The sequence below is a fragment of the Archocentrus centrarchus genome, unplaced genomic scaffold (genome assembly GCF_007364275.1).
Source record: "Archocentrus centrarchus isolate MPI-CPG fArcCen1 unplaced genomic scaffold, fArcCen1 scaffold_40_ctg1, whole genome shotgun sequence".
NCBI lineage: Eukaryota > Metazoa > Chordata > Actinopteri > Cichliformes > Cichlidae > Archocentrus > Archocentrus centrarchus.
The window spans coordinates 1,370,840-1,396,925 of NW_022060266.1; the positions used below are offsets into that span (position 1 = coordinate 1,370,840).

The 26,086-nt window shown below is 43.8% G+C and overlaps 1 protein-coding gene across 4 annotated transcripts in view; it reads right to left on the bottom strand.

Moving 5' to 3' along the window:
• adcy3a (adenylate cyclase 3a) overlaps positions 1-25,606 on the bottom strand; it is a 50,794-nt gene extending 25,188 nt beyond the window's left edge. For 2 of the 4 annotated variants that reach the window (XM_030724652.1, XM_030724656.1), the window contains exons 1-12: positions 25,428-25,605; positions 22,233-23,386; positions 15,347-15,496; positions 11,892-12,022; positions 10,270-10,381; positions 8,465-8,592; positions 7,940-8,098; positions 6,075-6,240; positions 5,805-5,924; positions 4,139-4,281; positions 3,587-3,748; positions 3,288-3,375 (exon numbers count right to left, since the gene is read on the bottom strand). In XM_030724652.1, coding sequence (XP_030580512.1) covers positions 3,288-3,375; positions 3,587-3,748; positions 4,139-4,281; positions 5,805-5,924; positions 6,075-6,240; positions 7,940-8,098; positions 8,465-8,592; positions 10,270-10,381; positions 11,892-12,022; positions 15,347-15,496; positions 22,233-22,907 — 2,034 coding nt within the window. In that variant the 5' untranslated portion in view covers positions 22,908-23,386; positions 25,428-25,605. Of the gene's footprint in view, positions 1-3,287; positions 3,376-3,586; positions 3,749-4,138; positions 4,282-5,804; positions 5,925-6,074; positions 6,241-7,939; positions 8,099-8,464; positions 8,593-10,269; positions 10,382-11,891; positions 12,023-15,346; positions 15,497-22,232; positions 23,387-25,427 lie in introns of all 4 variants that reach the window. The other 2 variants (XM_030724655.1, XM_030724657.1) reach the window with 1 other exon arrangement.
• Between the last annotated feature and the right edge of the window lie 480 nt (positions 25,607-26,086).

Genomic DNA, 26,086 nt, shown 5'->3' on the forward strand with positions numbered 1-26,086 from the left:
CATGAAACCATCCATTTTGTAATAAAGAAATGAAATCACAAATGATTCGTTACACGGCATTGTTTTCAAATCAGAAATGGCATATAGCACAACTCCTGTTCAAATCACATGACCTAAATGTGTCAATTAGAGGAGCATTGTGAAGAAAGTGTTGTATCAAACACACTCAAACTTCCAACATAAGTCTGCATACACGAGTACAGCTACATGAACCTGCACACAGCTCCCAGTGTTTGAGACAACATTACAAATTTGAACTTCACGTTACTACACAGAGTACATAGTGTATATTGTATACTACATGAAAGTGTACTCAGGGAAGTAACTGAATTGAGACACACTATCTGACAAAGGAAGGTGGACAAAGCAACAACGATGGACGCTTAGTTCATTTCAGGATCTCCAATCCTTTCACACCCCCATCTGGGACACATACATGAAATTAATTACTAATGTCATCACTTATATCTTTATCTTTCTTGCTTGGACAGGTCAGGATGTCACGTGTGGAAATCTGTCTCCGGGTAACAGTATAGAGAGAACAGCTTCTATGGCCTGTAGGACCCTGGGACACTTGAAGCAGTGTTTACAGTGAGCCTGCACTGAGCTGAGCTGAACACAGCCTGTGACATCAGCAGTCAATACCGGCCTGCCTGCAGAACACATCCAACTTTCCACGAAGAGCTCGGATCAAAATTATTGACTCCTCTATGCTGAACACACAATGGTGTTTCCATGACTTCAGAAGACAGCACATTTATTTCACGGAGGGTTAAACCTCAGCCAAACTTGCCTAACCCCAACTTTAACACCAGCATTCAATCATTCAATTCACTGATTGAAGCATAGCTCAGAATCTCATTAAGACAGTTTTTTACATGTTCCCTCTTTCTTTTGTTATTTGCATATTAATTGGCTGTCAATGGTATTTGACATCAATATTCAGTTTTATTTAGATGGCACTAAATCACAACCCCGACGGACGTGCCGGCGTGTCACAGTGACATCACTGATTTAAAGTGATGTAGCAGCAGAGTGTGGACATCACACTTTATACCAGTTGTTAAATTGTGTCGGTTGGCCAAGTAAAACCAGACTTATGACGAATACACCCCCCTCCAGAAATGTTGGAACAATGAGGCCAGTCCCTTTATTATTGCTGTAGACTGAAAACATTTGGGTTTGACATCAAAAAATAAAAATCAATATGAGACAAAAGAGCAACATTTCAGCTTTTATTTTCAGGTATTTACACCTGCTGTCCAAACCCACCCACTGAGAGAAGAATCTGAATACAGATTCAAGTGAAGGACACTTGATGTTTAGCTGTAAAACATCTGCAATAACTGCAATTTTGCATTGTTCTTCCGTGATGCTTTTCCAGGCTTTACCCGCAGCCTCTTTCAGTTATTGTTTTGTTTGTTTGTTTGTTTTGGAGGGGGGGGGGGTCTCCCTTCAGTCTAAAATCTTCCAGTTCCTGCCCCTGATGAACTCCTGCCAAAGTAAATGTAAATGTTGTCTCTAAAGCCGCGTTTCCATACGGGACGCCTCAGCACGGGTCGGCACGGGTCGCCTCAGCACGGGTCGGCACGGGTCGGCTCGACTCGCCGCGGTTTGACGGCGTTTCCATTAGTAACTGGTACAAGTTTGCAGGTACTTTTTCGTACCCACTCACCCGAGGTTCTGAGCGATACGAGGCGATACAAAAATGTGACGCGGAGGACAGCATGCCACTGATTGGCCAGGGAGTGTCGTCACTATCGGAGGCATGAGAGCGACTCCTTCACCAGAATCAAGCCTGACATTTTTAAAACCCCACAGCAAGAAACTGGAGGCACAAAGCACCGTTTGAATCCCCAGACCGACAGTTTGCAGCAGTAGTTTTGCAACATGAGAGCCATCTGAAACGCTCACACAGCATACATATTATAACACTATACTGCCCGACGTTCTCCGCTGAAGCACCGTTACCTGCCCCTGCTAGCTGAACAGCTGGTTAGCACAGAGGGCTGATCAAAGGAACTTTGAGTTACTGTAGTAACGCGACCGTTTGTCCTATCGGAAAAATTCAAACAGTTTCTGAAAGCTGAGAAACTGCACTTCACAACCAGTATAGGGTATTACTGTGGTGTTATTACAGTAATTGTTGCCGTAAGTCCGCAAACGGCAGCTCTTTGAAGTACACTGAGCCGATTATGTGGGGGTATAGGGTTATACTTAACAATGATAACCTTCATCCATTAACTCATTGTATGGGGGACTTATGCATGATGATGATATTAAACTGGCATTAGCTGTTAGCTTGTCTCTAGCTCATATATTGTTGTGTTGTGTTTTGAGCCGTACGTCAGTCACGTCATGAGACTACTGCCCGCGCTGCTATATCGACTCCACCCACACTGTGGTGGTCCTCAGTTGCAATGGAAACACAACACGACCGTGCCGAGTTGTGTTGACCGAGTCGACCCGTATGGAGATTTGGCTTTAGTGGCCAACAGGAGGAGTGACACATGGACGTGCCAGGCTGTGGTCCTCGGTCTTGTGGTGCACAGGAACCGTTTTGTGGGGTTTGCTAAATGTGTTCTTCTTCCAGAAGCCCACCTATCCTCAGTATGGCCTGGTTCCTCAACAGCCCACGCAGACCTTGTGTCTGGGTGACGTCTGACCTGGTATGGGTTCAGGTATATGTATATAGCAAAGGCTACTGCCTGGGGACCCTTAGCGGATGCCTGCCCTGGCCAAGATTCGAACCCCCAGCCTATTATTCTAAAGATAGTAGGCAACACATCCTATATGTGTGTGTGTGTGTGTGTGTATAAATGGCCTGGCATTTATATTCTAGTCTAAACACTCAAAGTATTTTAGACTTTGAGCCACATGTGAGCCAATATCCATTCAGCGTTTTATTTTACTCACTGTAAACACTGATCAGTGACCAGTTTAGAACCCCAGCTAGCCTAACACGCCTGTCTTTGGACTGTAGGAGGAAGCCAGAGTACCCAGAGGACACCCAGACAGGGACAAGCTTCACACAGATAGACCAAAGAACTTTCTTCCTGTGAGGCACCCACTGCACCACCATGCCACCCCAACAGTGGGACCGGTCTCCTTCCAAGCAACAATCTTTTCCTAAACTTAATGAAGTACTTTGGGTGCCTAAAGCTAACCAAATAGCTAGCTAAAGGCACACTAAACAATACATGCCAATATTTCTTTAGGAAGACAAACTCAACATATATTTAACCAATTAGATATTTGAACGAGACTGTAAAAATAGAAAAACTCACTCTAGGAAAGATGGCAGCCAGAGAACAGATGGTCAAGATGAGCAGCAGGACCTCCCCCACTGCAAAGGTGATGTAGTTTGCAATCAGCCTGTTCCAGAACAAAAGGAAGACAGTGGGAGAGCAGTCAGCGCGCTGCAGCAAAGAGCAGTGTGGCTAATGTTGATCTGTCCCAGCACAGAGGACATAACCAGTTCTTACTGACAGTTCACACTAACAAAGGAGTGGGTGACATACACCATCCAGCCCAAGGTGTGAATTAGTAAGATGGGAGTAGATTTCCCATCCACCTGTGAACTGACCGGGGGTCTATGAGTGCCTCGGTGACTGCAGTAAAGAGCAGGACCACACAGGAACAGCAGAAGGCAGCCCCACTCTGTTTCTCCTTCTCCACAGAGAAACGTGTCTCCAGCTCTGGATCCACAAACCTCAGGGACAGCTTGTTGGTGTGTTTCCCCTTCAGACTGTGAAACAACACACTCAGTGACAGTAACTGTAACACACTGCTTATTACAATATTAACCATTTAAGACAAGCGCTATAACGTTATTCCATGACTGAAATAAATCAATGCTGCTGTCTGAGCACTGGCTCCAATTTCCCCACATGTGGTCCAACCAGTGCACACAGGACTGGAAGCTTACAGATTATAAAATACATATTCCACTGGATTACTTGGTGACTAACACATTTTAGATACTGTCAGTAACTCCTACTTCCTCTTATACTGTAATTGCGCCTCACAGTGTAAATGATTATGGTGTTTGTTTTTGCTTTGTCGTCTTACACACACGTGTTTTTGTGCAGCAGCAGAGTTTGCTCAGGCCGTGACATAAGTGACAAAGATTGCTTACGCCTGAACGGTCTCCCGCTCGAGCAGGGCTTCATTAAGCAGTTTGTTGAGCTCCTGTTCGTTCTCCTGAGCATCAATCACCCGTTCAGCCAGGTCACGCAGCCGCAGCCTCCTCCGGGGGTTAGGGAACGACGGGTTCACCACCTGAAGTCCAAATGTTAGATTCCTAATACGTCACAATTATAGATAGTCTGACTGAACTGACAAACACATTTGGACAGCTTCACTGAACATGCTCACAGTGCAGGCTGGAATAAAGGAGGTGCATTCCAGAGGCTCTGGAGCAACATTCATCATCAGATGTTCCTGCTGATGGATCTTACACAGAGATAACAAATTTTGATTGAACAGCCCAATCCTGAACTTTCTGTCTCATGAGGACATTGTACCTCAGCTGTTGTGGAGCATGCAAGTGGTCTTCTGCAAACCTGAGACGCTGCCGCACTGATCGGAGAGCAGATGTGTCCGTTTTATTCGGTGATTTCCTCACACTGGTCACATGAACAGAGATTTCAGTAAGCTGTGGATGGCTTCTGCAGATGTGCGGCTGTTACTTTTGGAGGGTTTATTCTGCCTGTCAGGACTGCACGCTGTGCTCTTGGTTTGATCTTTGCAGGACGCTCGCTCTCAGAGACGTTTGTCTCAGAGTGGATCAGGCCTTTATGAATGCGTCTGAGCTTTTCCAGCTTCATGCACCTCTATAATGCTGCTACCGCTTTAGTAGTGATGCAAGCACTGTTCACAGCAATCAGCCTTTGCTATGAACAGCAGCCTTGTTTAGTAACCAGCCCACAGTGTAAATGTTGTTTCACTGGAACACCTTACTCAAAGCAGCTGGGAGAAAGCATTAGGCTCACTGTGTTTTTGCAGCCTGGACAGTACAGGATTTCTCCCTCTATACCTATAAAAACATGTAAAGTTCATTTTTTAATATTGCGTGTTTAGACATTTTATAAGGACTCAACACAGAGAGCCTGATAATCCTGATCATTTTCCTGTATGTCTTTATATTCTATCAGTTTTTGCTGTCAGCAGATAAATGAGCCAGCTGCTCTGTTTATCTAACACTGTAAATGTGATGAGCCAGCCTCTTTAGGACAGACGAGGACAGTCTCCATGATAAAGACAGACGGATGTTACAGTGACTGCAGCTTTATCCGGCATTCATACACTCAGTCCAGCTTTAGTTAGATTTATGATAAGTCCCCCAGCTTAATGTTCCAGCAAATTTCAGGTTAAAAATAGACAAAACCCATTGATTTTAATGTGCATCATCTTCTACCGCCACCCTCAGGACATCATTCACAATGTGCTGACAGTGAGATAAAATAGCAGTCAGTGTCTGTGCTGCCTGTACTTGATCAAATGTGGAAAGAAACAGTACAGCAGTGTTTGTTTTTCATTTGTAACAGTGCAAATTCATATTTATAAACATATGGAAACATGCCCTAACAGCAGCACAGTCCAATCATTTTACACTGTGATCCCTCCCTTAGGACTATATGAAGCTTTAAAGACACAAACAGCGCGGCTCTGAACATTTCTAAACATGAACCAATACAAATGTCTGGATCAGACAACACGAGCAGCACTGCTGCATACTGAAGGACCTGCAGACAGCAGCAGCACTGTGTGATCTAAGAGCTGCAGACACTTGTTAGTGTTACCCTTGTGTCCAGCTCCTCTGGCTCATCCAGTGTGGTGCAGGCCACGTGAACGCTGCCATTACACTCTGTGGTGTTGATTAGCAGGGGGGAGTTCCCATTGGAGGAGGTTACAGACAGCTTCTAATGGGAAAACAAGTAAACAGGAAGAGTTTACTATGGAGAGCTGACTGACCTCTCTTTATATTATATATGCTGAATGTTCTACATACAGCCAGCAACATCTGTATGTACAAATATCTGCAGACCAGGCGTGGAGCATGTTTAACTTACGACACTGTTGATGCCGTTTTTTCCCAAAGATGCTTTCGGAACAACCACCAGGTAGGTCTCTATGCCTCGCTCCCTCAGGTAGTCACAGCGGTCGCCTCCGTTCCCCGGCTCCACATCGAACTCACCATGAAGGCACTCCATGGTGCTTTGTGAGATGTGAACACGACTGCACACATATAGGAGATGTCAGAGATTACACAGGCCACTGTTCTTCCAACCACCAAGATACCACTTCTGTATATTCATTCAGAAATGCTCAGAGTGCACGAGCGTTATATCCCACCCTGAATGCAAAGATATGCACAACATTTAAAGCTTAAATTTATATAGAAAATAATAGAAATGCCACAAAGACTTAAAGGAGTTCAAACTGAGAAATTTGGCTGTAAGGATGGTCACAAGAAGCTTTTTATACTTTTAGTCACAAATACCATCGACTGATTATTGATTTGCTCAGCTTTGTTCTGTTACTGTTGTTCCTATCGAGGTAAATACTTAAAATAACTCAGACTAGTTTGAGCAAATGTCACTGATCAGCCAAAACAGAACACCAAACTAATCAGGCTCTTAAAAACTGGAAATAGCCACATAAGGTGCAGAGGACGGGTAGTTTTTACTGAGTTCATGGTTAGCAGAGCGCAGAGGATGCTCCATGGTGCTTTCATCATCTGCCATTTAACAAAGAAATAAATGAGCGGCTCCGGGGCTTCGTTCAGGGAAGCTGTGACTCTGATTTAGGTCTGCAGGAGACTGAAACAGGGGCCAAAGCCAGCGGAGACATGTGCACACCAACAGCACAAACCTGCAGAACAGCTGATGGCTCTGTGCCCACATGTGCTTTCACTGTTTCAGAGCAGGATCATGTGCAGTTTTAAGTTGTGTATGACTTTGCTTTGTATTTTTAGTACAGCAGTTTTTATACACTCACCCGCCACTTTATTAGGTACACATGTTCCACTGCTTTTGAACACAAACCTCTAATTAGTCAGTTGCATGGTAGCATTTGGGCATGTGGACATGGTGAAGACACCCTGCTGAAGTTCAACCCAACAATCAGAATGGGGGAAAAGCTGATTTAAGGACCTTTGAGCGTGGCATGGCTGCTGGTGTCAGACTGGCTTGCACAGCCATCTCTGATTTGACAGAAAAAAGAGGAATTATCTGGTGAGCAGCAGTTGTCTGGGCAAAAATGCCTTGTTGATGTCAGAGGTCAAAGAATGACCAACAGCTGCAAGCATACAGGAAAGCAACAGTGACTCAATTAACCACTTGTTGCAACAAAGGTTTACAGAAGAGCATCTCTGAACACACCACAAATCAGCCCTTGATGCAGATAGGCTACAAGTACTAGCAAAGTGTACCTAATAAAATGGCCAGCGAGCATACTTCTTCAGTTTTGACTGCTCAGTTTGGCGTCAGTGTTTGAAAGCTCAGAGAATCGATGCGGTGTCGGAATAATCTGATACACGAGTTTCTGCCTGGGAGTATTCACGCCAATCTTCTCTACTCTAATTTTGGTCCAAGTTGATGACATCATACAGCAAAACAAACCAATGAAGACGCTGTAAATGTTTGGTTGATAGTAAGAACCTTGGTGCATGTTGTATACTCACATACTGCACATCAATTTTATTTTTTGCCAGCCATTAATGCAAGACTGAAGTTAGCAGCTACAAAAGTAGTCCTGAAAACAAGCGTGGTTACAGTTGTGTACAGATATAAAAGTGCTGCCCTCAGAAATAAAATAAAACATCTACTTTGTTTACACATGCCCACTCAAAGGCACAGGAACACACTAAAACCCACAGGAGTCATGAATCAGTGGAGCCCAGAGGCCACGATCAAAAACCATCTGAAGTTCTCACCCTGGTATCCCCCCCGCTTCCATTTTGTTGGCCACCGTCACATCTGTGGACCAAACGTCGTACTGCCAGCGTTTCTGACCCAGCACTCCTCCCAGGACCGTGCCACTGTGCACTCCAACTCGCATGTCAACATCCGTCTGGGTTTTCTCGCGCACATACCTGTGGGCACAGAGAGCAGCAGGAAGCACAGGGAGCCTTTTTTGGTGCAATGATCAAAGCCTGAATACCACAAAGACTCAAGCAGCACAGGAAACACTGTCTCTGACACGCCACTAAATGACATCCATCCATGCACACACAATGTTCTGAAGTCTGCACCACAATCAATTTGTGTTCAATGACCTCTCCTTGTTCCCTCACAGTTCACAGAAAGTCAATAAGAGTCCATCAGTGTGATCAATCCCACACTGCGGACAGTGAATGACCCACTGCATCCCATAATAATGTAGCTGAAACGGCCTGATTCTTAGAAAAGCCATACATCCACCAGTTATTTCAGGATGCCCTCGCCTCACGCATACTCACGAGATGGCCTCCACCATGGCCAGGCCCATCATGATGGAGCAGGCAGCATGGTCATCCCTGTAGTCTGGCAAGCCACAGATGCAGTAGTAGCAGTCTCCCAGTATCTTGATCCTTAGCTGGTGGTATTTCTGACAGGTAGGTGTGGTTTAGTCAGACAATGTCTAAAGGTCACATACAAATCTGTACATCCTCATCCAGCTGTCCTTTTAGCAAGTACATGGAAGGAACAGGCGACTATAGAAAACACGCCTGCTGTGGCTCATGGAGGAAGCTAAAGACCAGGCATTAGGCTACTGCTGTTACACAGTACTGCCTGAATACACCCAACATTATGGTAATCTTGATGTCAAATAATACACAGTGATCCATGATGATGCACTTTGTATGGTTTTACACCATTAGGGGACTGCAAACTGTTAACACCAGTCACCATGAGGCACTATGCAACCAGAGACTAAACAACCAGGAATAAAACTGTCAGAGCACATCCTAGTGGTCTGTGCATGTGCTAGAAACAGCATTACATGGTGATATGAAGCTCCTCATTCTCAGAAAAAGGAGAATGAGCATGTTTCCTACATGAGTACAGCCTCATGCCAGTTTAGATGGGATCTCTGCAGAGATGTCTGCACACGAACATGCTGAACCTGTGGAGAGGAGATAAGACTCTGACACAGGAAGCTTTGAGTTTGTAAGTCATGCTGGAGCAGTCTTTGGCTTGATGCCTGTGCAGACTCTGTGTGGACAGTAGAAGAGGGAGGCACTGGTGGAAATGTAGTCTGGAAAGCATCTGCTATCATCTAACACAGAGCTACATTTTTAACATTTTTCTGCATTCATAGTTGGACTGTAAACAATGGGCAGCATACAGGACACAAAGTCTAGCCTGGATTTACAGTTTCCACATGATGGTAACATCAGAAGACCTCAATAAATAAAAAGAAGATCAAACAATGTTTGAAGTATATTTTCTGAATAGGGTTTTTGTAGTTTAATAGTGCAATTATCACACCACACTGGAGTAGCTTACACATTGGCCTAACTCACAAAATCTAGTTTGATCCCAGGAGGAGACACAAGTCCCTCTGGGGCTGCGTCAGGAAGAGGATCTGGCAGAAGCAAACACGCCGAGCTGCCCGCTGTGGCGACCCCTCGTGCACTCACCCCCACCCTGATCTGGGCCTCCCTCACAGGTACAGCCCACATTACTTAGAAACATGTCTTCATTCCTGAACCAGGGGATAAATTATCAGCTTCATATGTGCTGACTCAAGCGCCAGGATTCAGATTTTATTGCTGTTAATGGAAGAAAAGGACACCCCCACAATCATGCTCTTAGAGCAATCAGCATGTCGGCCCACGTGACTACACCTAAAAATAAATACACGTGTAATAATAAAATGATAGCAGCACACTAACTTTAAAAGCTGAATTATAAAATTAATGTTGCTATTATTTTTTCTCCCAGCATTAAACACACCATCTCCAAGACACTTCATTTAAATGAAGGATATTTTAGTACTTCATTTCCCTTGATTACAATTTTAGTCTTTAAAAAGTCTGAAAAACTGGTCACCAAATATTCAGACAGTAGCCAAAGGAAACATGTCCGTACATGAGCTCTGAATCAGCACACATCTAAGCTTTACAAACATATCTCATATATACATTTACATGTATGTATATGTAAAAACTGGATGCTAAATTCAAATTTCTTACAATGATTTCTTGATGAATGGCATTAAAAGATTTCAGCCTACATCCCAAACTGAAACGTTTACATCAGTTCACAGAGTGAAACTCACAGCAGCCAGTTTGTCGAAGCGGGCAAAGAGCTCGTTGAGCAGTTTGACGAGCTCCTGAGCGCTGCAGGAGGACGACAGCTGGGTGAAGCCCACGATGTCTGCAAACAGAATGCTGCAGGAGGCAAACACACACACACACACACACACATCATTACTGACATCAGTGCACTTCAGTCACACCAACAGCTTCCCTCATGCACATCTTCACCACTGCAACAAGTCTTTCTCAAGGTGGTGGCCCCCACTTTTCTTATATTATATTATTTATTTATATATATTTTTACTATTTTTCTCCATCGATGTTAACATATGTACATTTCCCGAAAAGTTAGGAAGTATAAAATTTGTAAACAGAAAAGGCAAAACATTTTTTTACCCAAATATGTTTATTTGTAAATATACATATTTATTTATTTTGGAGCTTGATGCCAGATCCATGTTTTAAAAATGTTTGCAGGAGCTGGAAAAGTCGTGTACTGCTTGCAAAAACAGATGGTAAAACAATTCTCTGTGAAATCACAGATGTCACGTCCTGCATCCAGCTTGTTATCAGCAAATCACACATCAGCTGTGCACGCTGTAGGAGTAAGGTGCACGTCTGTGAAGGTGCCCTTAATGTTGGTCAGTGTATTATATAGCCCTCCTGCAGCCTTACTGATGACTACCAGCCACATTCATAGTGCCTATTTACACATTTTAAATCACTTTATCTGCCATCCATCCATCCATCCATTCGCTTCCGCTTATCCTGGTCAGGGTCGCGGGGGGGGCTGGAGCCTATCCCAGCTGTCATAGGGCGAGAGGCAGGGTACACCCTGAACAGGTCGCCAGCCTGTCACAGGGCCAACACAGAGAGACGAACAACCTTTCACACTCACATTCACACCTATGGGCAATTTAGATTAGCCAATCAACCTAACCCCAGTAAGTGCATGTCTTTGGAATGTGGGAGGAAACCGGAGTACCCGGAGGAAACCCACGCAAGCACGGGGAGAACATGCAAACTCCACACAGAGAGAGGGAGAGGCCTGGGCCAAGGTGGAATCGAACCCAGGCCTTCCAGATGGTATTCTATCTGTGAGGCAACAGTGCTAACCACTGCGCCACCGTGCTGCCCCACTTTATCTGCCTCACATCCAAAACCAGTACAGAACTAAGGGAACACAGCCAAATGCAGGACACTCAGAGACAGCGTTAAGTATCAAAAATCTAAACCCTTAATTTCAAGCACGCAGTAATTATTAACTGTGACGCTGGAAACAAGGCAAACGGTCCCAGATTAGAGCCTAAAAGAGGCGATCAAAGTGTGAAAGACTCCGGGAGCAGAAACTGCAGGACGTACAGCACTGCTGGGTAACTCTCTGCCTGCCTCAGGTACAGCAGTGTAGCTGGGCATAGGCAACAGGTGAGGAAGACAGCATAGCTCAAACTAATCTGGCTGGAGCAAACATCTAATAATAAGGATGGAAAATTATCAAAGGGAAGTAAAACTGACAGCAAGAGGCAAAAACAAGGATTACAAAATAAAACAGGAAATTCCTTCAACAAAAACAAAAAACCATGACGAGAATCCGCTGATCCATGTGTCACAGACAGACAAGCTTCACAGAGGAGCAGAGTACCTGACGTTCTCATGCCTGTACATGTACATGGTGTTGAACTGCTGCATCTCTTTCTGACTGGGCCCCTTCTTCATGTCCTGCAGCATTTCATCAGCTATGTGCTTTGGAAGAATGGAAAGCAGCAGACGCTCCTTTGGGAGACAAAGACAGACAGAGGCTGTTACAAACAGGTACAGGTCCCTCCCGGCAGCTTTTTGCAATAATCCGGTATGCAGCCAGAGGAAAGACACGGACCATGTCAGCTGGGCAGGAAGAAGCGTGCACATGAAAAACTACATCGAGGTGATGTGTCGTGGAAATTGGATTAAACTCAGACCCGTGGTCAGGGTGAGAGGATCCAGAACTGTGACCTGATACCACTGATCTCACCAGCAAAGAAATCTAGAAATGTTTCACAGCCAATCAGAAGACGAGGAGCGCAGACTGAGTGGGATTAACAAGTAAGCTGATGTGTTAAACAGGAACTGTGGCTTGCATTAATTATTCTTAATCAAACGAGCAGAAAACCATCTCCTGAGTTGGCTGAGCATGGTTATTAATACCTTCATGTGAAGGCAGTGTTTCTGCACTCTCTTCTGTGACGACAAACGTAATCTCTGACACAAGAGGAAGGCTCAGAGGCCCAGGGGAAGCACTGACATTACACTGGACGCTTGTATTCACACTGTTACAGTAAAGTGATAAAAGAGCTCCACTATGTGTTTAAGTCATGGTTCTATTTGGTTAACTAAAGCCTCGTTTTTTTAATGTAGTATGTATTTTCCTTATGAACTGAATTTTAGCTCTGCAAATATTTACTCATTTTACACTCCACTGACTAAACCTGAAAAATGTACCTATTAACAGAGTCACTGATATCTGAAAAATGAGGCGCTGATGTGGACACGTTCAGAAGGAGAGCTGAGAGCCACATCCTTATTAAAAGAGGACTGTTGCTGTGATTTGGTGCTATATAAATGACACTGAACTGAACTGTACTGAATGTGTGGGCCCATTAACATGTGGCACTGGTTCTTCTGTAGTGCTTTTCTACTCTACAGGAGCACTCAAAGGCCTTCATACAGCACGCCTCACTCACCCATTCACACCCATTTTCTACATCTGAGTGCTTTCTGACTAACATTACTACAATCACAGTACAATCACACTACAATCACAGTACAATCACACTACAATCACAGTACAATCACACTACAATCACACTCTGATGAACACATTGGGACCCACTCGCGGTTCAGTACCTTCCCCAAGGAGACTTTGGCATACAGACTAGAGCAGTCAGGGATCAGACCACCACCCTTTTGATTAGTAGATGACCTCCTGAGCCACAGCCACCCCCAAAATGATTTTGCAATGTTAATGAATAGTATGGCAGTGCAGTTAATATTTTGGTGTGTGTAAATTACACATATCAAAATAATCTTGTAAAATTTGGCATTAAATGAAAGCATGTTGAAGAACTAATTTAGGAAGTGGTGACAGGATTTAGGTCACTGTTTGAGGTCATTACATACACATAATGCCAAAATAAAAATCCCTCTGTGGTGATGGAGCCCACCTTTATGGGCAAGGCCAGGCACTGAGACAGTTACACAAGTCTAACCTTTCCTCTCCTGATCCAACAGACTTACTGTGAGGTGAAAAACAGCTTCAGGGCCCTCGCCTTGAGGACACCTTCAGGTATATTAAAGCAGGAGGCCATGCCAAAGACCCAGAAGTTGCTGGAAGGATCTCATCTGACCCAGGAACCAGGAACCAGGAACCTGAGCTCTGGAAGGTGCAACTTTAGAAAAAGCTTCTGGGCTACTTTGCTTTTCCCTGTGTTAGCAAGACCCTGAGTTGGTAGTACGATATTCTCTGTACTGTGCAACCCAGCAGACCTTTACAATTATAACCTGCTGCATATGGTGCAAATAGAACCGTAGGTGTTTACTGGGTCATCACTGCATCAGTTTTTTCAATCTTTCTGGAAAGGCAGCAAAGTGAAGAACGTTAAGCACCAAACGAGCTACACCGAGCAGAATATGAAGGAGCACAGCTCGCACCGTTTACAGGGAGGCGACCGACCCCAAACTGTTAGTGTGGCTGCAGTGATTCATTTTACACACACACACGCACACACACACGCACACACACGCACACACACACGCACGCACACACACACACACACACACACACACGCACACACACGCACACACACGCACACACACACGCACACACACACACACACAGGAGGGGTGAGCATCAGCTGCTTTCAATAATGTTATCAAAATTCAACAGACAGGCAGAGAAAGACCAAACGGCTGAAATGGTTGGCTCTGTGATTACAGCTGACACTGACTCAGGAGGTCGGTTGCCGTGGCAACCATCGCCAATCAGATGCCCCTTGATTGGCTGGCAGCTCTCATCTTCCACCAGCCATGCTCCTCTATTAGTATTCTGGGAGTTTCTTTCGCACTTTTATCAGCCCTCTTGGGTTTCATTTTCCTCTCAATTGTTTCTCACTGCACATTCACACTCATAATCTCTGTCTCTTACACACACACACACACACACACACACACACACACACACACACACACACACATACTCCATCTGTTTCATAATTAACAGTAGCACAGACTGCCCAGTGGCCACAGATGCAAGGACAGGAGGGAGGCTGAGTGCTGACACAGTACCAGCTCAGACAAACACACTGATAATACAGGCACAGTTTCCAGAGTGGGTGTTGCTGCGTAAAGCAAAAGGCAAAACACAGAAGCACTGTAGGTCATCGGAGCAGGTGGGTCTCATAGAGCAGGACAACCAGTCAGCTCTGTTTTGTTGCTGTCTGTGCTGCAGCTTCAGGCAGCTCCTGCACACACACACGAACACAGACAGTGACACAGAGGGGTATCCCACAAAGCCAGATCTTCATTTTTATTTTACCTGCCTAAATCACCATAGTAACTTCCAGCATGCAGTCCAAATGTACGAGTGCTCAGACTGAGACTCTGAGAGCGGCTCAAATGTAGCAGAAAGGCTGGAGTGTTCATCAAAGTGAACATTTTTTACTGACTCTGGGCAAAGACCCAGAACGTTTCATGTATTTATCCCAAGTTAACACGTTGTTATGACTACTTAAAGCTTTTATTGTCTAGTATTGACGTTTATCCATCTTTATTTTGATAAGTGTGCATTAAACTAGGTCTGCGTCTTATCTGGTAGCAAAGATTTTATTGTTGATCTTCAAAAGAGTCCTCTACTTAAGGTCTCACTGTTTAATCCATGGATATCTCTGCATTTGCATTTATTGCCTTGGAAACGTGCACCTCTCTGCTCACTGTTAGTCTCTTCTTATGTGGACCACCTTAACTGTTCTGGATGAACTGACTGCAGATCTCCAGCATACAGCTGCATATTCTCCAAAAGCTTCTTCTGATCTCACAGATACAAACACCAGAACGTCCTCTGACCTGCTGTTGGCTCTGCTCCTCCAGGTTCAGTTTGACCTCCAGTGACTGTCTCGCCTCCAGGAAGGCCTTCCGATGTTTCCGATCGGCCATGTAGTACGACATGATGCCCACAGTGATGGCACAAACATAGATCACAAGGTTGGCCAGAAGCTTGAAAACAAGGAGAGGAGGTGAGAGTACATTATGTCACTTATGTGCACTCATACACACCCTGTCCACAAATGACAGGAAAACAATTAAATGTCCTGTATAATTACAACTACCACACACCGAGCCACCTTTACAGGCTGGACAACCAGTTCAAGCATAGACCACCTACCTGGAACCACATCATGAAGGAGTATACATAATTACAACACTTACATTACAACACTACACGCACCCGCTGACAGAGGAACGCAGCCACAGTATAAAGTGTAAATGTATATGTGCTTGATTTTGGAGAGGAAAAGAAAGTTTGGCACTGAAAGAAAGAACCAAGCTGAAAGATTAAATACAAACTTAAAAACATTTAGATTTAAGTGCACATTTGTTCATAGTGTTTTTAGTAGGGCTGGGACTTTAGTGCATTAATTTCGATTAATTAATTACAGGGAAATTAACTAATTAAACATTTTAACGCATTTTAATCGCACTTTGCACCGTGGAACGTTTCTCAGTGCACGAGTTCCCGGCATACAGATTATATCGACGAAAATGTCCAAATTCAGGGGCCGCATCCTTCGAAGGACCCGGCCCACGTCTTTCGTAGCCCACGAAGACCACAAAGGCCGGAAGTGAGCGGCTAGCCTTCATATCAGCTGCCGTAACCTCTGCGTAGCTCATGTCGCCTACCAACCGTGAGCGTGAAGCTTATGTATATTGATTCATTCATCAACCAAACTTAAATTAATATTTCTCATGTTAAATATTAAAATGAGATTACAATGCGATTAATTTCGATTAATTAATTACAAAGCTTCTAATTAATTAGGCTTTGGGTTTTTTACATTTAAACTGGGTTTTTTCCCTTTTTAACTCTGTCACTCTTTTGGCATGAGGAGAGGGGCTGAGGGGGCAGACTGCATGGGCCACGCCTTTCATATAACTGTCATCGTAACGGACGCTTCACGCTCAGGTGAAACTCCTGAACAGCATGTCTTTTTCACCTGTCACCTGGAGCTGGACCAGTTTAAAGAATTTTATAACTAGTTTATTAGCTGCATGGATGCTGACTAAGTTCTGCAAGGGTACAAACAGATTTGCATTAGTGCCCCCCCGCCCGAGGAGTAAGGGGCCACTGTTATTGATGCTGAACAAGGCTTCATTATAAGGCTTCATAACAATTCTCACCACCAAACTGCACCCCCTGGGCCTCCCCCCTCTCACATGTTCCTGGATCAAGGACTTCTTAACCAACCGGCCCCAGACTGTGAGACTTGGCCCCCATCTCTCCTCCACCCGCACACTGAGCACTGGCTCCCCACAGGGCTGTGTGCTGAGCCCCCTCCTGTACTGCCTCTACACCCATGACTGCAGTCCGGCCCACAATAACAACCTCATCGTCAAATTTGCTGACGACACCACAGTGGTCGGACTCATCTCGAAGGGAGATGAGGCAGCTTACAGAGAGGAGGTCCTGAAGTTGACAGCCTGGTGTTCAGAGAACAACCTGCACTGAACACCATGAAAACCAAAGAGATCATCATCGACTTCAGGAAGCACAGGACTGACCCAGCTCCCCTCTACATCAACGGCGAGCGTGTGGAGAGGGTCCACACCTTCAGGTTTCTTGGTGTCCTCATCTCTGCTGATCTCTCTTGGTCAGATAACATCACAGCTGTTATCAAGAAGGCTCAGCAGCGACTTCACTTCCTGAGGGTCCTCAGGAAGAACAACTTTGACTCTGCTGCATCAGCAGAGCAGGAACATCATCAAGGACAGCTCACACCCTGGCTTTGACCTCTGACCTGCTGCCCTCTGGCAGGAGCTACAGGAGCATCAAAGCCAGAACAAACAGACTCAGGAACAGTTTCTTCACCAGAGCAATCACCACCCTGAACTCTCACACTCACCCACTGTACCTGTGCAACACCCACATCTCTGTGCAATATTATATTATTCATACTGAACAATATCTATCACTCCTATAATGTGTAATATCCAATATTCATTCACTAGTGAAAACTCACCATCTTCATGATTATATATATATACACTTCTTTTTTTTCCCAACATATATATTTTTATACATTCTCTTATTTTCTGTATTTTTAATACATTTTATTTTCTGTATATTTTTACATTATATTAGATTATTATATTTTTTTCTTTATTTTAGAGCGTTTGACTTTCTACTACATGGCACTGAACAGGAGTGGCCCTCCAATCTCATTGTACATCCTGTATAATGACAATAAAGGCATTCTATTCTATTCTATTCTATATTGTTTTTCAATGAAAAACAAAAATCAAAATCCACCAGCACCTAGGACTGGGTGATAAATCGAGTTTCAGAAATATCAATATATTTACATATGCGATAAAAGATGAGACAATATTGTTTATATCTATATAGTCTATGTTGCATTACAATCATACTTGTAGATTCACCAGTTCACCTTTCTCTTCTCTGCACAGCTTCACACTGCCCTGCCTCTCTCCCTCACTGCTTCACCCATAAATCATGCAGGAAGCGACAGCATGGAGAAGTAAACAGACACGAAGTATCGTGATTATGATTTTTTGCAACCCTACCACAACCTAGCCCCTCCTTATCTAGCCGATCTTTTACATCACCTCCTCCTCCCGCTCCCTCCGTTCTTCCTCTTCCATCCAGCTTACTGTGCCCTCTGCCCTCCTCAGCACCATAGGGAACAGAACTTTCTCCCATTCTGCTCCCCAAATATGGAACTCTCTCCCAGACTTCAAATCATGACTCAAAACTTACCTGTTCAAGCCTACTCGCTTTACTTCCTTTGGCCATTTAATTTATTTTGTGCTTTCATGTATTCCCTGTGATTTGTTTTGTTTTCACCTCCAAAGTGTTCTATGATGACTGCTTACAAATAAAATGTATTAATAATAATATATACTCATATGTGTTTACACATGAGTATATATGATTATTATTATATATTACATACTCTGCTGATATCAATGCATATCATGTTTAACATCACTATGATTGTAAGGCAACAAAGTACAAAACATAAGGCATCCATGTTGTTTACATTTGAGCAATACTGCTGAGCAGGAGGTATGGCTTTAATACTGCTCAACGATCAGTTATAGCCTATACTATTTATGGCCATGAGTCATTTGGGATTTGCCAGTTTCTCACTATCAGCTACCACCAGGTCAGTTACTAGATATGGGGGCTTCCACTTTCTCCATTTCAGTCAGTAATGGGCAAGTAGCGCAGTTCTACCTAGGATCAAATAGCATTTTTTATGCTTTCCTCTGAGTTTTTTCAGATCTGTCAGGTTTCTGATATGTGTCCCCCCCAATAGTAATCTCCTTCGTACGCCCCTGGTGGTACTGTCACGCCGGGTTCAGAATTTCATCTGTTAGCTACTGGAACAGATCACTATCATCACAGTTTGCTAGCAGGCACAGCCCTTAGCACCACTAGCACTCCCCACCACCCTGGTCGTCCGTTCGGTACTGAGGCCACCGATTCCGCCGGTCTGTGAATTTTTTTCCGGCTACAACCCTATCTCTATCTTTATAGGCCAGCCACCCTTCGGAGAAAGCTCATTTGTATCCCGGGATCTCATTCTTTCCCAAAGCTTAGGACCATAAGCCAGGGTAGGGATGCAGATTTACTGGTAAACTGTGAGCTTCACTTTTACAGTTAGTTCTCTCTTCACCACAGCAGACTAGTACACCCTCCTCATTACTGCAGGTGTGGCCCCAGTCGGTCACTGTTCCGCTCCCTTCCTCCATCTCTCATGAACAAGATCCCGAGATACTTAAATTCCTCCACTTGGGTCAGCAACTTACCCCTGACCCGGAGTGGACACCCCACCCTTTTCTGGCTGAAAACCATGACCTAAGACTTGGAGGTGCTAATTCTCATACCCACCACTTCACACTTGGCTGCAAACCGCTTCAGCCCCTCTCGGTACTGAATAAGCCAGCAAACCATGATGATAGCAATCTGTTTTGGTAGCTATGAGCTGAAATTCTCAGCCTGGCCCGATAGTAACTCTGGGCAATCAACCGCTAGCTAGAACCCTGATAGTATCAAGTCAGTTAAATTTATAGGATACTTATCTGGCCAGTTAAGTAGCAGTTAATCAGTTTCAGCTGGTTTGGTGTTAATACAATTAACAACAGGTGCCACTACTGGTAGTATGAGGGCCATACAAACTACTGAGTACAATTTTGAGTTGCTGCAATGAAATTTGGGCAAAATAGACTAGCCTGCTGCATCATTTTTTCACTGTGATTTTTTTGTAGGTTGAAATTTTTAATTTCCATCAAACCAAGAAGCATTTCTAATGCATTACCCATCCATATCAGTACAGATATCAAGCACAAGTTTTTTTCCCATTGAGATTTGGTTTTTCAAATTGTTCCTTTAATTTTTTTTTTTTTTTTTTTTTGAGCAAAGTAAGTTTTTCAAGTGGGCTGAGATCTGATGACTGTGAAGACCATAGCATATGAATCATGGCACTTCAATCCTCATCAAACCTTACAGTGAGCCCTGGTGCCCTATGAATAAAGAGAGCTTCCTTCAGCCCTCAGGATAGAAAGGCTTCATTTTAGGAGAAAGGTGATGACTCAGAACAATTTGTACTGGTTTGCAGTGACTTCTCCCTCTGAGGGGACAAGTGGACCCAAACCATAACAACTCAATGATAAAAAGCCATTGAATCCATTCGCTGTGGTCCAGGATTGTCCTTAAATTTTTCTCTACCTGTCCCAAAAAGGACCACATGAACTGACTGAAAACTCCCAGAAGAAAGAGGTGTTATTTCAACCAAGAGTCCAAGACTAGAAAGTTTTGAACATTTCAGTGAAACCTACAATTGAGATAAATATGATTTCTACAAATACTTACAGCTGAGGCATTACTTTAATCAAAATATTAAAACTAAAAGCAATCTACGGAAGGTTGTTTCTGCCACTAAGGAAAAAAAACAATATTCGCCATCTGTAAATCAAAACTTTGAGTTATGCATCTCAAATTTTTGTGTTAATAACTCGAAATTTCGGCTTAGCGCTGCCAATCAGGAAGCTCCAAGAAAGAAGTCATTTCCTTGTTACCCGGAAGCAGATGCTGCCAGCACATGCACACTCAAAATGGGGTAGTGACAGTATGGGTGAGCTAGCATTTTCTAGCAAACGTGAACAAATTATCGGCATCTTTTTGACCATCAACAGTCAAAATGTCTTCTAGCAAAAAAACAGCTGCATAAAAGGTAAGAAATCAATGTTTTCATGTCATATGTTGGACAGCTGATACCTTCAGCTTCCTGCTTCCGGTTAACAAGGAAATGATGCACGGATCACAAAGCTTCCTGATTGACAGAGCTAGGATGAAATTTTGAGTTATTAACGCAAAAATTTGAGATACGCAACAACTCAAAATTTTGAGTTAATAACTTGAGTTACGGATAGTGATTTTTTAGTGATGGAAACAAGCTTCCATAGGAATCTGATATGGGCAACATTAATATTTTTAATCAATGTGTACAATGGCAACATCCACAATAAACTGGTATCTAGATTGTATTCATATACACAGTCTCTTGGGAAACTTTCCGCCTAATGTGTCAAAGTCAAATGGGAGAAATAAGCACATATACCACTAACAGAGGAGGTTTAGTGAAATATATGAGGAATAACTGCCAGCACCTTCAGCTGGACCCACTGGAAGAAGAACTGAATTAGGTTTTTCATTAGTCCAAAAAGAAAATTCAGACAAAATGGCAGATCTGAATCTGGACACTGCTGGAAACCCTTTAATAATACAATGTCTGACCACTATCACATATTTTGGAATTGTCCAGCAATACAATCTTATTGGTCAGAGACAGTGACACAAATTAAAGCCATATTAGGTATTGAGATTTATTATAGTTTTTGATAATGTATATTTAAGTAAGATACCAACTGATTTGACAAATATCTTCTTAAAGTATTACTTATTGCCAGTAAAAAGGCAATAAGAAAGAAGTGGCTGGACAAGGAGCGACCAACTGAAGGAGAGTGGGTGGCCACTGTAAAAGACACATATGAAATAAAAAAACGTACCTTCTAAGACTTCATTTGGATTAATTTTAAAAGTATTGGTTAAAATGGCTGTTATATATGAATATGGTAGTTTTACATAGGGTGAAGATGCAATAATAAACTTACATTAGATCATTACAATAGTTACATTAGATCAGTAACAATTGCTTTGGAGATGGGCACTGTTCATACTGCATTTTTGTGTCAGATGTATGCCAAATGGTATCAGGGACTCTGGTTTTATCTGGAGACTAGTCTGTTCTTGGTCACTGATCATTCACATTTGTCGGGGTACACCTCTGAGACTAATCTCATCATGCAGTCAGTTACTGACTGTATGTGCTTCACTGTATTACCCTTGCTGACCTGCTCTGCTCTGTTTCTTGATGCTTGCATTTTCAAAGCAAAATTATAAACTTTAAAAAACAAAGGAAGAAAGAGGACTCTGAATGTTCTTTTGTCAACTGTGTAATCTTAATCCATCAAAACTATAGAGTATTAGTTGGTATCCCTCTGAAACAATGGACATATTTGCCTTTTGTGAGCTCCACAGGTTGGGCATCTGGTTACACGACATTAGACACAGGAAATTAAATGCATTAATGGACATCGCTCTGGGAAGGGAGGTGAGGTCCCTCCAACACACCTCCCTTCCCACTCTCACCTGTCTGCCAAGCGCTGCTCCCTGTATGTCGTCCTGCTGCTGCTGGGCGATGGTGACACCCAAAACCAGGGTGTGGACTCCACAGGACACAGTAGTGATGAGCACAATGGGTGTCAGTCTCAAAGGTAGAGTCAGAAAAAAAGAGAAACTGAAGAAAGCCTGCCAGCCCACAGTGTCACTGGCCTGGTGGAAGCGAGCATAATTCAGACCCAGGTAGCAAAATATCTGAGCTGCTATGAGCACCCACAGGGCGTAGGGCACCACCCGCCTGGAGATGCGGTCCGGCAGCAGCCCAAAGCGGCACAGCAGGTAGAGGATAATATCTGCTGCCAGTCCCACCGATGCCACTACAACAGAAGCCAACTTATCAGTGGTATAGACCACAGCACACATGAGGATGATGTAGCTGTCGAACAGGGCAGCAAACACAACGAGCACCAGCAGGGTTTCGTGTCTCTGCCGTCTGAAGTAGGTCTGATAGAGATTCTCCAGAGACTCAGGTGCAAAGGTCAGGCGCATGAACCGTGGCAGACAGAGGCAGCATCCCGAGCTCCGCACCGTGACCTCGTGTGTTCGCCCCACTGCCTGCCCAGGGTCGGAGGGCAACGTCACAGAACAGTCTGCTGAATACTCCACTGAGTACTCTGGCTCAGAAAAAGCTCGGTTCCGAGGCATGGCGAATACTCAGCTGCAGCTACCAGTCTTCTTTTTTTAAAACAATGGGAAGCTCTGCGGTCATGCAGGAGTAAATCAAGCACTGACTTAAATCTCAGGTATACATCATCTGCTGAGTAACCACCTTTTTCTGAGGGAAGCCCGCACATATGGCCTTAATCACAGCAGCGTGCCGACTGTCAGGACCTGTGCACTGCAGAGACGTCCTCTTACAAGCTGCATCCGCAGTCACTCCGTCCACTGCTGTCATCTGACGTGCTTAGCCTTGTGTCATAGGCCCAAACTGAGCACGCCTACTCTTCTTCAGTTTTTACATTCAGCTTTACAGACGGGACTGTTTCACCTGAGCCTGGCCATCTCTGTACTCCACATGTCAAAGCTGACTGCATTAACATTTATTCAGCTGAGCTTCTGCTTGTATGACTTCCATTATTCCTCTGGGTTGCCTTTTTGACTTCCATAGCTCTAATTTACATGACCTGAATAAAGAGACACAAAGAAGAAAGTCACCATGGATTCATTCCTCAGCAGAGAGAGGCATATAAATGCCGTCAGAAGTTTACATACACTTATCATGAGCATAAATGTTGTGTTACTTTGGTATATATATATATATATTATATATATATAATATATATATAATATGGGCAGCATGGTGGCGCAGTGGTTAGCACTGCTGCCTCACAGTTAGAATAACATCTGGAAGGCCTGGGTTCGATTCCACCTTGGCCCAGGCCTCTCCCTCTCTGTGTGGAGTTTGCATGTTCTCCCCGTGCTTGCGTGGGTTTCCTCCCACATTCCAAAGACACGCACTTACTGGGGTTAGGTTAATTGGCTAATCTAAATTGCCCATAGGTGTGACTGAGCGTGTGAATGTGAGTGTGAAAGGTTGTCTGTAACTCTGTGTTGGCCCTGCAACAGGCTGGCGACCTGTTCAGGGTGTACCCTGCCTCTCGCCCTATGACAGCTGGGATAGGCTCCAGCCCCCCCGCAACCCTGAACAGGATGTGCGGAAGCGAAGCGAATGGATGGATGGATATATATAATATATATATTATATATATATATAATATATATATATATATATATATATATATATATATATATATAATACTTTAAAAAATGCCAACGATGACACAGTTTGACAGGCATAAAATTGTATTTTTGCACCAACAGTGATTCCCAAAGAACTATTAGCTGACAACCTGGCATATCTCAGCATGGTGTACAGTGTGTCCTTAAAAAAATGGAAGGACGCTGGAGAAGAGGAGAACAACACAAGTGGCAGGCCTCAGAACCATCTAGAGCAGATGAACAGTATCTGAAAGTCAATGCCAAAGCCTCATCAAGGGGGGCTGTCAAGAGGCCGTTCTTAAGGAAGGGAGCGAGGCACTACATCCAGCTGTAAAGGATGGTGCAGGCTCTGTCATTGTTTGGGGCTGCGTTCAGTCAGTGGCATTGGGGACTTTACCAAAATTGATGGAATTATGAATGCAGCAAAGTACTATCAGATTGTAATCTACCATGTAATACTCTCATTTTTCAGCATGACAACAATCCCAAACACACTACCAATGCAGTAATTATCCTTGGATAGAAAAACGCACAATGGACAACTACGAGTCATGGATTGGCCTCCCCAGAGCACAGACCTGAACATTACTGAAGCAGTTGACACAGAACTGAGCAAAAGGCAGCCAACATCCAAACAAACCGGATTGTCTTCAAGAAGCCTGGATAACTCTTCCTGAAGACTACTTAAAGGAATGATGCTCGTCTGTATACACAGTTCAGAAAAAGGGTGGTCACACAAAATACTGACTTTCCAGCTCTTTAGAATTGTAAAAACTCTGTTTTTGCCCTTTTTACTGTGTATTCATCTATGTTTACACGCTTCAACAAATTGCTGCATCTACAGTATTTCAGATTTCCCTAGCCAAATATGAAGATGAGAGGTGGCTGAAGACATATGCACAGTGATATATATATATATATATATATATATATATATATATATATATATATATATATATATATATATATATATATATAAACACACTTCTGTTTACATGGTCTTCACTTCTGATAAAGAAAGGCGGCCTTAAATGAGCAGATTTTGGCGTCAGGGTCTTCCTTGCAGGGGCCAGCCTCTCCACTGCAGGCCTACCTGCTACATGTTGCGCTCTGTCAGGTACACATGTTGTGAAACCACACTAAAAACAATGAGCTCATGCTGCCTCGAGACATTTCCACGATCACAATACAGTGACAAAGCTGCAGAGGATGTGAGGCTCTCAGGTGACAGACGGCACCAGTGTCGTCCAACAAACCCTTTTAAATGGCTGCTTTAGCATATCTGAGCTCAACTATCTCTTTCTAACGGGAACTTATCTGAATATGATTTCCACTTTGGCTCTTTACCGTCTGCTGCGTCCTTTGTGTTCAGCTGCTTCACTGTAAGCTTATTCTCTCTTAGATGCAGTGAAAATCAAACCAACCCACTCTGATGCGTCCGCTTACCGTGCGGATTTCGTCTCTTATGGGTGCTAGCGTTATTCCCTTGGACAGATATCACCATCCCGCCTGAAACGCAGCAGTTCACATCTTCTACTGGAGGCTCACACAGGAACAAATTAAAATGACATGGAACAAAAATAAAAGTAAAAATAAAACGACTCGCAGAAAGTCGCCCGACGGCTCCACACACCACCCCGCCCCTCTCTGTTTTCTTTCTTTTTTTTTTTGATGTTTTCCGCAGAAGACACGGAACCGCTTTATCACCGAGTTGCAAGCACAAGCAACGTTTCCGGTCACTTCCAAAATAAAACCACTATTTGCAAACGTTGCCAAAGGAACGGGCAGAAGTATAATTTAATGTATTTTAATGTGGACATTTCAGCAAGTCCAACTTTCGGATAAAGTTCTACAGCAATGCTGCAGGCCACAAAATAACCCAGTATTTTAAAACGAACGGAAAATAAGCATGTTACATAGAGCCACATGTGAGTCCTGTACGGATGTAACGGAGAGAATCCGCACGTTTTTCAAAATAAAACATCGTTCAGACCCTGATAATAAAACGGAAATAGAGTAAGGTACTTATTGTTTCAATGGGGCCCGGTACCAAATCACCCACGGACGTACCGGTACGCCGGCCGGGGGTTGTGAATGTTAGATAA